The sequence below is a fragment of the Thalassophryne amazonica genome, chromosome 15 (assembly GCF_902500255.1).
Source record: "Thalassophryne amazonica chromosome 15, fThaAma1.1, whole genome shotgun sequence".
NCBI lineage: Eukaryota > Metazoa > Chordata > Actinopteri > Batrachoidiformes > Batrachoididae > Thalassophryne > Thalassophryne amazonica.
In genome coordinates, this window is record NC_047117.1 from 17278701 (window position 1) to 17291685 (window position 12985).

General features: G+C 40.4%; 1 protein-coding gene across 1 annotated transcript; it reads left to right on the plus strand.

Moving 5' to 3' along the window:
* The first annotated feature begins 243 nt into the window (after positions 1-243).
* LOC117525851 (cytochrome P450 4V2-like) lies at positions 244-12531 on the plus strand. The gene is made up of 10 exons (XM_034187777.1): positions 244-324; positions 519-604; positions 3645-3835; positions 3980-4049; positions 4167-4293; positions 5714-5887; positions 5963-6065; positions 8112-8246; positions 11341-11520; positions 12353-12531. Exons 1-10 carry the CDS (start codon positions 244-246, stop codon positions 12529-12531), a joined length of 1326 nt encoding a protein of 441 aa, XP_034043668.1.
* Positions 12532-12985: the final 454 nt, after the last annotated feature.

A 12985-nucleotide genomic window follows, 5' to 3' on the forward strand; every position in this document is an offset into this window, starting at 1 on the left:
CCTCACTTGGAATGCGTTTCCCCACACATGGATTGTCTATAAATCTACTTCAGAATGCTTGAGTTCTCCCTTGACATGTTGATCCTGGTGTGTGTTTGATCAAAGATCAGAAGAGATCCCAGCCAACGGGCATAAACCATTGACATTGCTAAATCTTTCTGCAGAATGGTCCCAACTCTCTCACGGGAGAGTCCAACACCATCAGCCCTCTGACTGATAGTCAGTTACACATCATCCTTCACCATGGACACCATCACCACACTGGTCCACACTTTGCAGGGTCCTCTCTATCATTATAAATGGCAGATGTGCACGTTTGCACTGGTAACGCTTGGAGCATCATCCCTTAATGCACCAACCACAATAACATGAATGTTCTTTGGAGTTAAAGTCTTTACGTGCAGGAACATAATGATTCTAATCTCTTTATGTGTGTTTCAACAAGACCATAAAACTTTGGGCTCTGATATGTTTGCATGGTTGTTTTTTTGTTTGTTTTTTCAACAATCTTTATGTAGACAGTTCTGAACAACCCATCTCACATGGACAAAGCCTTTGCATACGACTTCCTTCATCCATGGCTTGGAACTGGTCTGTTGACGAGGTATGAAGCCACACTCTGACCAGTGCTGTGTTCACATTAACATATGACCTGAATTTAATGACTGTACTTTCCAGACAAGTCACACTAGAGTAGAAATCACATCTGTCAATTAATGCTTCATTAACTGAAAAAACACACATACAAGTTACACTGAGGTATAAGTTGCATTTATTTTTCAAATATATATTTCAACAACATTTTTTAGCAATCTGGAAAGACAATTCAGTCACATACCAGCCTAAAGAGCATAGGCCAAATGTAATTAATGTGTTGCGTGTTTCCACTCTCCTGAAAATGTACCAAACCATGATTTTTATGTACCATTACACCCCTATTTTTTTTTTTACATATAAGTTGCACCATAGTAGAGGTTGCAGGACCTCATAAACTAGTAAAAAAAACAAACAAATAAACAAACACACATTATTTATAGTCTAGAAAATACAATATTACAAGATCAGATTTTTTTGGGGTACTGGAACTTGATATTTTTTAGATCAGTTTTTGGCCCTAGCTTTTATTTGTGGTCCTAATTCTTATTTGTATCTTATCTTTGTCAATGTATCTACTGTGTGAACAGATCTGATTCAAGCTGGAGTTCTTTAGACCGCTGTCTTCCTGGTGTTCCAGATTTAATCTCACTAGTTTTAAGGGTCAAATCTTTTCACATAAGTTAGCATGACAGCTGGGAGGAACATTTGCAAAAATAAGTAGGACAGACAACCCAAAGAGAATGTGGGAGTGCTTCTGTGGCAAACCTGATCTGTACTGGAGTTGTTAATACCCACAGAAGAAGGTGATTCATCTCAGAGGACACTTTGCATATCACCTAGAATAGTCATAGTGCAGGGCTTGGTTTCCATTCCTGGCTGTACATGGAGCTGAGAAACTGGGCTAGGGAGGTGCTAAAGTTAGTGAGGCCTTAAATTTTTTTTTTTTTTAAACAGAAATTTGTCGGCAGGTGGCACATCATTTATTCTAATCTAATTACATTTTTTCCGCAAATCTGATTGGTTAATTGTGTGAGATTTCAGACCTTATAATATTGGCGTAACGGTGGCAAAATATTAGACGGTTTTACATTTGGATGTGTGCGCAATATTGTTGGAATGCGGAGCTGTCGATTTATGCGATGAGACGCACAATTTGAAAGAACACCGGCCACGTGCTGCTAGCTGTTAGCGCTGTTAGCTGAGAGAAAAAGAAAGTCGCGTACCGCTGCCACCACCGAAATGGGCGAATTTACTCTACCATACAAAAGTATTGATGTGGATTCTGACACAGAATTACCATTTCACATTTCATGGATTTGATGGATTTTCACATTTGATGGATTACTCTGCGCCCTGACCGCTGTTGGAATGACACTGCCTCACAGTAAGCCTTGCCAACTGAATTACCTACAGAAAAATAAACTGCGCAAATGATGGAACTGAATTAGAATGGGAATAACCCTGTTGTGTCTGATGATTTGTGGATGTTCATGCTGTTATACTGGTCGCAAATATCCATTTTAGCGGCTCCGCATCGCCAGGGAAACTCCTTTTAAAGGTCAATTTGTGACCGTAACCAGCAATGAACGCCACAAATCAGACACAACAGGATTATTCCCTATGGTCTAGTCCCATAGGTGTCAAACTGATTCCAGAAAGGGCCAAAAGGGTGCAGGTGTCTTTGTAACCACCAACTCCAGCAGGTGATTTCACTAATGAACATCAAGAGTTCATCAGTGAAATCACCTGCTGGAGTTGGTGGTTATAAGAAAACCTGCACCCTCTTGGTCCTTTCTGGAATCAGTTTGACACCTATGGCTAGTCAGTGTCAGACTACTTACATGGGATTGAAGCATTACACTCCTCCAAACCTACACCTCGCCAGGCCTAACAGATGACTTTGCTGTATTGTCCTGTGAGGCCGGCTATTTGGAGGCCTTGTGGCTAATCCACAGCATGGTGGTTTAGTGGTTAGCACTGTTGCCTTCAGCAAGAAGGTCATGGGATCAATTCCCACCTGTGGCCTTTCTGTGTGGAGTTTGCATGTTTTCCCAGTGTTAGCAATGGTTCTCTCTGGGGCTCTGGCCTCCTCCCACATCCAAAGGCATGCAGGTTAGGTGAATTGAAACTTTAAATTGTGTGTGGGTGTGAATGTGTTTGTTTTTCTATGTGTGGCCCAACAACAGACTGGCGTCCCTGTATCCCGCCTCATGCCCTATGCAGCAGTCATAGGGCATGAGGATAGGCTGCAGCCACTGTGACCCTTAATTGGAGTAAACAGTTGAAGACGAGTGAGTGAGTGAGTGTGAGGCTAATCACTATGGTCAAGTGGCACATTTCATTAAGGAAGAACCAGCACACAGGAGCCTTCATGCTGAGAAAAAAGCAACTCAAAAAGACAAAGGGGACTCTAAGGTATCACCTGGATGTGGCAGCTAGATGGCTGCTTTCAGAATATGGAGATGATCCATCGTGTACTTGGGTGGTTATCCACCAGGACACATGATTTCCATAGTGTTGTTTCATGCATCAACATGCAGCACGAATGCATGCACCCACATCTAAACTTTGTGAATGACATTGTTTGACAAGGAAACAATTTGTAATCATATTAGCAAACCATCGCAAGTGGTATCATGACAAAATATGAACTTGACGTCCAAAGTAGGTCCTAGTATACTGCATAAATAACGCATATTTGTTGCTGAGGAAATAGGGAGCACTACAGGAGCAGCTCAGTCAAAGAAAGGTGATAGTGAGGACCTGAATGAAAACTAGATTTTGAAAAACAAATGTTCAGATTTTTGTTGGGATTATCATTGCGCGACTGGAATTCTTGGTTTGAGCCAACATCCAATCAAGACCAACCTAGATCTGCCTATGACCAATCAATCAATCAATCAATCAATCAATCAATCAATCAATCAATCAATCAATCAATCAATCAATCAATCAATCAATCAATCAATCAAAAACCCTTACAAAATAGCTGATCCTGTGTCCATGTCCAAACCTGACTTTTCTTGACCTCTTACTCCTTTGATCAGCACTGGGCGTAAGTGGCGCCAGCGGCGAAAGATGCTGACCCCTACGTTCCACTTCTCCATCCTGACAGAGTTTTTGGAAGTGATGTGTGAACAGGCCGAGATCCTGGTGGAGAAGTTAGAGAGGCTGGCAGGGAATGGTCCATTCAACTGCTGCAGCCACATCACTCTGTGTGCCCTGGATATCATCTGTGGTACGTTTACTCAGTTTTCATGAAAGGATGGACAATTACCCAGTATTTTCACATAAAATATGGAAATTTGTCCATATATGTTTGATCCAGCCACACTGGATCAGTCTGGGAACAATTATGTTTTATCCACATTACTGTTTTCAGAGACAGCCATGGGGAAAAAAGTCTATGCCCAGAGTAATTCTGATTCCCAGTATGTACAGAGTGTATACAAGTGAGTTCTTTTAGGTTTTTAAGTTTTATTTTGTCCATTTTACATCAATCAGACATGTAATAATGACATAATGTAGCTTTATAACATACATTTTTGAGATTTATGGTTTTTCCTTAGAATGAGTGACATTGTCAGTCGCAGACAGCGGACACCTTGGTTTTGGCCTGATTTTATTTATGACTGGTTTGGTGAGGGCCGGGATCATGACAAGACACTCAAGATCCTCCATTCCTTCACCAAGAGAGTGAGTACTTTTGTGGACATTAAAATACTAACTATCGACTGCTCAATGTGCTTGTAACTGAGAGTCGTTTAGGCCATTCCATCATCACGGATTACACACAGTCACAACCAAGGTTGGGTAGGATTACTTTGAAAGAATACATGTGGATTACATGTATGTATGTACATACGTTTGGATTACTTGTAATCTAATTACTTTTGGATTACATTTCAGAGTAATCCTACCCAACCTTGGTCACAACCTACATCATGCCCAGTGCACACATATTACAGGCAATGTCAGAAATGTAAGAATTTTCTGTAATATTGCTTTGCTTTGAATTTCCCTTCCTTGTTGTTTGATAATACCGAGGAAGGTGCTTGCAAGTACTATTATTAATGAATTCAGTTCCAGTTACTTTTCATTCATTGACCAGACAGTCTGGCTTCACACCCAAGAAGTCAACCACTGACCATATCGGAGTTCTGCAAGTACTCGTAGAACACAAACACAAAATTAGGCAGTGCTTCTTTGCAACTTTTGTTGATTTTCACAAAGGGTTTGTTTCAGTTTAAACGAGTTGCTCTCTGGAAGACCCCGAGAATTTGTGGGATCCCCAGGAAGTTGCTGAACATCATACACTGAGTGCTGTGTGGATTCTCTGACTTCTTCCCAGTGAATTCTGGCATTCATCAGGAAGGTCTCCTGGTTCTGACTATGTTCAGTGCTTGCATGGACCTAGTGTTGAGCACGTTTGTGGAAATGGCCACTTAGGTATCTTTGCTTGTGAGGAAAGGTTTACTGACCTCAACTTTGCGGATGTTGCTGTGATCTTTATGGAATCGATTGATGCTCTGATTACAGCATACAAGAAGCTGAATGACATGGACACTGAGAATGCTTGGGTACTGCTGGAACTACTTTGTGTCCAACAAATGATTTTTTTAGGAATGCTCTGATAAGTTGTACGTATAAGTTGACTATGTGGAGGATTTCTCTGGGCATGATCTAGCATGCAGGTGCCTCAGTGTTGAAGACACCAGAGGCTAGACCAGGCCAAATAGATGCCCACATTCCATCTGGTTGCAGTAGACAGATGGCTGTATAAAGTTGGTGATGGACCAGATGGTTGCTACTGGGGAACCAGACCTGACCAAGTTGATGAGCAAAGATGTAAGGATGTAAGTTTCACATAAATGTAGCAAATACTTCATTCTCCATATCAGTATGTGCACAGGTCATTAAATGCACTTAACTCCAGCTCTACCATCGTCATCTAAGTGCTGTCATGACAACCAGTTGTTTTAGAAACGCTCCTTTCAGCCCACTTGCACCAAAGAACGTGCCCCCAGTCAACTGCCCCATTTAACTCCATAATACTGGAAGCAGTAATCCAATGCAGAAGTAATTTTAGGACAATACTATATTTGACCCTCTCTAGGTGATACAAGAAAGAGCAGAAAATATGCCATATATGGAGTCAGACAGCGAATCTGACCAAGGGACACGGAAAAGACGGGCGTTCCTGGACATGCTCCTGCAAACCACAGATGAGAACGGCAACAACCTGAGCCATCAGGACATCCAGGAAGAAGTGGACACCTTCATGTTTAGGGTTAGTCAAGTACAGCTAACAATAAGTAAAATGAAACCTTCCACGGTGTTTCTTTAATTTCATCTTACTCTCTAGGGTCATGATACCACAGCAGCCTCAATGAACTGGACACTGCATCTGCTGGGCTCACACCCTGAGGTGCAAAGGAAAGTCCACCAAGAACTTCAGGATGTTTTTGGTAACGGCAGTATGCCCCCTCACCTCCTGCACAGCCAAAGACACAGCACCCTTTTGCCGCATTTACCGGATTAATACCGATCGAAATATTACAGTAGACAAAGAAGTTCCCTTCCTTTGCATTTACTTTAAAATGGTAATGACGGGACACCGCAGATCACGTGACCAATGTCCCGATGTCCGTCTTCCTCAATAGCTTAAAGCAAAACTTTGCAAAGTTAGAAACTAGCTAATGCTATCATTCATCTGAAGACACTTGATACAGTCAACTTCTCAAGGGGGAAAAAATTAATTGTATAAATCAAGCTAGCTACTGACATCAACCTACAAACTGGACCTTAGAGTTAAAGTAGCTCTGTAACAATGGGAGTATTAATGCTTTGTGTAAGTAATAACTAAAAAAAAAAAAACCCCAATGTTCTCATCGTTTAACTTATCATATTAGTAAAGTAAGTTCTTTTGGCTTCTCACTTTTTCACATATACATAACGTTTTAGACTGTTGTTCACTGTGATGCACCACATCACTTAAAATCTATGTGAAGTGTTTTGAACCTCCCAGACATGACGCTTGCCTCAGCATCAGCTAGCGCTTTAAGCTAGCAATGGCAGGGAGAAAACATGATGCAAACTATGGGGGGTGATTGAGAGGTTTTAACCATGACCCACGAAAAGTAGTCTGTGGTTCTCCATATTTTGCATTCAGAGAAACCAACATTTCTCAACATTGCACCCAGTGAGTCAAAATTTGACACATTCTCGAGAAATGTTGGTTTCTTAGGATGCAGAAAATGGAGAACCACTCCCTACTTTTTCTGGATCAGGCTCAAAACTTCTCCATCACCCCTCATATGTGGGGAAATACAGGGTGAAATGCACAAAACACAGAATTAAAGAATAGAATGTGTGCCTGGGGATGATACCAAAAACTTTTGTCAGTACTGCAAATTAGTGATGGAGAACTACAAACACTTTTCCGGAACATTTTTGTAACCTTGACACCAAGTTTGCTCTAGAACTTGTATCAAAGGGAAGTCACCACATGCTGTCAACTGTTGTGAAGGTGTAGGAACATGGACCCACAACAGGGGGCGTTAAATGAACGGACAATGGATAAGCCAAACAGTAACAATTTAATGTTGTGAAGTGCACAACGGAATACAGACAAATACAGTTTTGGTACCACAGACAATTAAATGTTGAGTGACGTGTGGGCAGGCTTGAGGATAGGAGACGTCCGTCCTGAACCGAGCCGGATCCCACACGGCCCTCACCGCCAACGGATCTGAAGAACACCGTAGCCGCCAAGTCCTGGAGCCCCAGGTGGCCACCGTCTCCAGCTGTCAGACCGGGTACTGCTGGTAGAGAACAGAAACAGTTTTGATGAGTGTGAGTTCGCACACTCAGTAATTCCACCGTCTGTGTTCTTACGGGAGGGAGCACCTCCACCTCCAATCACACACTCGTGCAGCTCCTGTCTAACCACTTATCTGGTTGGAGTGTGAAGCGAAGCCGTTGCTGATCACACCAAACGCCAGTCCCACAGATAAGGCAACACCACAGGAAAACAGCTGCAAAGAAGTTCAGACTATTAATCAATGTTTTGTTCAGCAGAGAAAATTACCTCCAAGGTAGCTGATTTCTTGGCGGGGAGGTGGAGTTGCAGTCCGGCCTTTATGGTGGTGGTGATGTGATGTGGATGAGTGACAGCTGGTGCTGATGACGGGTGACAGCTGTCACTCCCGGTTGCTATGACGCCCTCTCCTGCTTGAAGCCCGCACTTCAAGCAGGGCGCCATCTGGTGGTGGTGGGCCAGCAGTACCTCCTCTTCAGCGGCCCACACAACAGTCAACCACACGAGCACATGTAGCTGATACGACTGTGTCTTATATGCTATAGATTATTCTGGAGAATGTTAAGCAGCAGGAAACTGCCCTCTACACTGCAGATGGCCTGAGACAATCGGCATAAATCTGTTCAAATAATTTATATACAGTATTAGTTCTGCACAGAGAAGATGTAATAGCACATTGTGTGTCTGTACAAAGGAACGTCTGGGCGGCCTGTTAACACGGACGATCTGAAGAAGCTCAAATATCTGGAATGTGTGATCAAAGAGTCCCTGCGACTGTTTCCCTCTGTGCCCTTTTTCGCCCGTAGACTCTCTGAAGACTGCAACATCAGTGAGTATGCAGATAGTTTTTAAATGTTTAATTTTTTGTCTCCTAAATGTTATCTCAACTTTATACAGAGGACAATAATAATAATAATAATAATAATAATAATAATAATAATAATAATAATAATAATAATAAATGCTGCTACTACTAATACTACTACTGCTGCTGCTACAACTACTAGTAATAGTAACAATAACACAAACCATGAATTTTGGAATTGCATTTTGGAATTTATTTGGATTGAATTTTAGACACATTTTAAAAATACACTACACTTAAATCCTATTTGCAATATAACCACTTTTTTGTAGTTTCTCTGCTTTTAATTTAATAAAAATAAAAATAGCACACATAAAATAATAATAATTATAACAAATTAAACGTTCACTAATTTTGGAATTGTATTTATTTGCATTTAATTTTAAATGTTTTAAAATACAGTACATTAGACTTAATTCCACTTTGCAATGCAACTTCTTTTATTCCTAAATACTCCTTTGCTTCTACACGTTTTTGGTATTTTTTGTATAAAAAGGAAGAATAAGGTGCTGTTATAGCAACAACAACAATAATAATAATAATAATAATAATTATTATTATTATTATTATTATTTTGGGATTATGTTTATTTTATATACTGTAGGTTTATTGTTTTTTTTTTTTTAACAAAAAACAAACAAACAAACAAACTAGGTGCACATTAACAGCAATAACAAGAGTAACATTTTGCAAAAACATCTATTTTGGAATGAACTGGATATTTCTTAAAAAAATAAACAGATAAACATTTTTTGTCATTTTTATTCAGTGATCATTTTGTGTAAATAAATCATATCTTACTGCACTATCTCAGGATGCTCCACTTCCCAGCATGCACTAGGGCAGTGTTCTATTATTAATTATGATGTGTGTTAATTGAAACTGCGCTTAATAATGATTATTTCTGTTCTACAGCTTGTGATACTGTGTGAATGGTGCCGGTGGCAGAATGTTTTTTAGTATACACGGTTCAAAACTAACAGAAAGAATGTCTTTACTGAACATTTCCGTCTGCGTGAAATGTTCGACCAATACGGTGCATCCGGAAAGTATTCACAGTGCTGCATTGTTTCCACATAATGTTATGTTACAGCTTGATTCCAAAACAGATGAAATACATTTTTTTTTCCTTAAAATTCAACACACAATACCCTATAATGACAATGTGGAAAATGCTTTTTTTTTTTTTTGGGAGATTTTTGCAAATTTATTAAGAATAAAAAAAAAACTAAGGCTTGTACATAAGTATTCACAGCCTTTGCCATGAAGCTAAAAATTGAGCTCAAATGCATCTTATTTCTACTGATCATCATTGAGATGTTTCTACAGCTTAATTAGAGTCCACCTGGGGTAAATTCAGTTGATTGGACATGATTTGGAAGGACACACACCTGTCTACATATAAGGCCCCAGAGTTGACAGAGCATGTGAGAGCACAAACCAAGTATGAAGTCAAAGGAATTGTCTGTAGACCTCCCAGACAGGATTGTCTTGAGGCACAAATATGGGGAAGAGTACAGAAACATTTCTGCTGCTTTTATGGTCCCAATGAGCGCAGTGGCCTCCATCATCCATAAATTGAAGTAGTTTGGATCCATCAGGACTCTTCCCAGAGCTGGCTGCCCATCTAAACTGAGTGATCGGGGAGAAGGGCCTCAGTCAGGGAGGTGACCAAGAACCCGATGGTCACTCTATCAGAGCTCCAGCATTCCTCTATGGAGAGAGGAGAACCTTCAAGGACAACGCTCTCTGCAGCAATCCACCAATCAGGCCTGTATGGTAGAGTGGCCAGACAGAAGCCCCTCCTTAGTAAGGGCACATGGCAGCCCAACTGGAGTTTGCCAAAAGGCACCTGAAGGACTCTCAAACCATGAGAAACAAAATTCTCTGGTGTGATGAGACAAAAATTGAACTCTTTGGTGTGAATGCCAGGCATCATGTTTGGAGGAAACCAGGCACCATCCCTAAAGTGGAGAATGGTGGTGGCAACATCATGCTGTGGGGACGTTTCTCAGCAGCAGGAACTGGGAGACTAGTCAGGATTGAGGGAAAGATGAATGCAGAAAAGTACAGAGACATCCTGGATAACACCTGCTCCAGAGCGCTCTTGACCTCAGACTGGGGTGATGGTTCATCTTTCAGCAGGACAATGACCCTAAACACACAACCAAGATTTCAAAGGAGTGGCTTGAAGACAACTCTGTGAATGTCCTTGAGTGGCCCAGCCAGAGCCCAGATCTGAATCCGATTGAACATTTCTGGATAGATCTGAAAATGGCTGTGCACCGACGCTCCCCATCCAACCTGATGGTGCTTGAGAGGCGCTGCAAAGAGGAATGGGCAAAACTTCGAAAAGATACGTGTGCCAAGCTTGTGGCATGATATACAAGAAGACCTGAGGCTGTAATAGCTGCCAAATGTACATCAACAAAGTATTGAGCAAAGGGTGTGAATACTTAAGTGCATGTGATTTCTTAGTTCTTTTTTTTTACTGTTAATAAATTTCCAAAAATGTCAAAAAAGGAAAAAGTTTTTCATGTTGTTGTTATGGGGTGTTGTGAGTAGAAAATTAGAAAGATTGAGGGGAAAAATGAATTTACTCCATTTTGGAATAAGGCTGGAACCTAAAGGGTGGAAAAAGTGAAGTGCTGTGAATACTTTCTGAACGTGCTGTATCTGGATCTGAGTTTGCGCCCCCTCATGCTAAATGTGTCCACTGACAAGACTTGTAATCTGCATTGTTTCACACCACCAAGCTTTACCAAGCTCTACCCTCTGATAGACTAGTGTCCCATCAAAGGGGCATCGTAGACTCATCTGCTTCATGTTACAGTATAAGGGCAGATACACTGGTACCAACAGAGGTACGAGTGTTGCAGAAGACATTTGTGTCACATATTCAGAAGATAGAAAAGCTCAAATGCTTCTGAAGGTGACAGCCCTTCAGTTGTACAAGACCTACATTTCAAACCAACTTTGCAGATGCTCCTCCCATGTTTATGTCTGATCATTTCAGAAAAGGTCAGCAAAATTAAGAATCTTTTTTGTGTACTTGTAGATGGATTCAAAGTTCCCCAAGGTGCCAATGCCATTGTAATTACATACACTCTCCATCGTGACTCGCGATACTTCCCTGAGCCCGAGGAGTTCCAACCAGAACGATTTCTGCCTGAGAATTCAGTGGGACGACCTCCGTATGCATACCTGCCCTTCTCTGCTGGACTCCGTAACTGTATAGGTAAAAATAAAGGCTGTTTGTCTTTTCAAGTTTCTAGGACTTGTCAATGTCTTAACCCATATCATCAGGTTTACTATTTTTTGTTAAAACTTTTGGTAGTTTAGCAAATCTATACATTTTTGGAATTCTTGGAGAACGAGGAATCTAAAAATCAATGTTATTTGCATTAGTCATTTTCTGTGATTTAGAATAAATGTCCCTTTAACAGTGTTGGACTCCTGACAGAGGATGTAGTTTCCAGTCTACAGATACCTTGAACTTCACAAAGCACAACTTGTTGTCATCAGAGTCTTTATCCATCATGAGTTATGTCCTGAAAATACAGAAAAACTTCCATCACACACACCCCACCAACAATGGGTTATTACTTTAAATGGAAGGATGGACTAATTGAGAAAAATATACATTTCTTGAAGATGTGTCAGGTGTTATTAGAGGGCCAGCTTACCATACCAGTGGATATAGCTTAAATGCCAGTGGATTTGTCATCACCAAAAATATTCATTCATTCAGTTAATTTTTTTTCCTTAAAATTCTACACACAAAACCCCATAATGAAAACATGAAAAAGTTTTCACACTGCTTTATGAATGTTTATGTACATGTGGTTTCTTTGTTTTTTAATTTAAATAAATTTGCAAAAAAATCAGAAAAAGCTTTTTTTTTCATGTCATGATGGGATATCGTGAGCAGAATTTTGAGAGAAAAATGAATTTACTCCATTTTGGAATAAGGCTGTAACATAATAAAATGGGGAAACGTGAAGCACCGTAAATACTTTCTTGATGCACTGTGGAGTATTTTTATTCTATTTATTTTTAACTCTCCACAGGTCAGCGTTTTGCACTAATGGAAGAAAAAGTGATCTTGGCATCCATTCTGCGTAACTTCACTGTTGAAGCTTGTCAGAAACGTGAAGAACTGCGGCCAGTAGGGGAGCTCATTCTGCGATCGGAGAAGGGAATCTGGATCAAACTAGAGAAGAAACAACCCCAGAACACACCAGTGTAGGGGCATGACATTTGTTATTTACAGGAACTCCTCTGTACGTAGTTAGTTAGCGGTGAAACAAGCTACTATTACATTTGTTAAATGGCTTTTCAAACTAATTCATGATATTGGCAGTTTTCCAGGATATAGTTTGTGATAATCACAACCAACACAGTTGCTAAAGCTAAAGAAGATCAAATAAGCTAAACTATGATTTTATTTGTCCTTACACAGTGTCACGTTTGTCACTCATGGTTCTTTATGTCAAAAACTCTGTAAAGTATTTCAATAGAAACAACTTTTGTAGTTTGTACAAAGATAGATTACAAAATGTAAATTGAGTCTTCAAACATTCTAAACAGCCAAAGAAATTATAGCACAATATCATGCAACAAATGATCACTTCTACAACCAGTTTTCTTTGGCCAGTCAGGGGATGGATACGTGAACATTTCCAAGTCACTGAATATGTCTG

Excerpts from the sequence above, each read along its gene's own strand:
- LOC117525851 (XM_034187777.1), top strand. The coding sequence starts at position 244 with ATGGACACCATCACCACACTGGTCCACACTTTGCAGGGTCCTCTCTAT. Across the intron at positions 605-3,644 it reads GGAACTGGTCTGTTGACGAG|CACTGGGCGTAAGTGGCGCC; the intron begins GTATGAAGCCAC and ends TCCTTTGATCAG. Across the intron at positions 6,066-8,111 it reads AGAACTTCAGGATGTTTTTG|GAACGTCTGGGCGGCCTGTT; the intron begins GTAACGGCAGTA and ends GTCTGTACAAAG.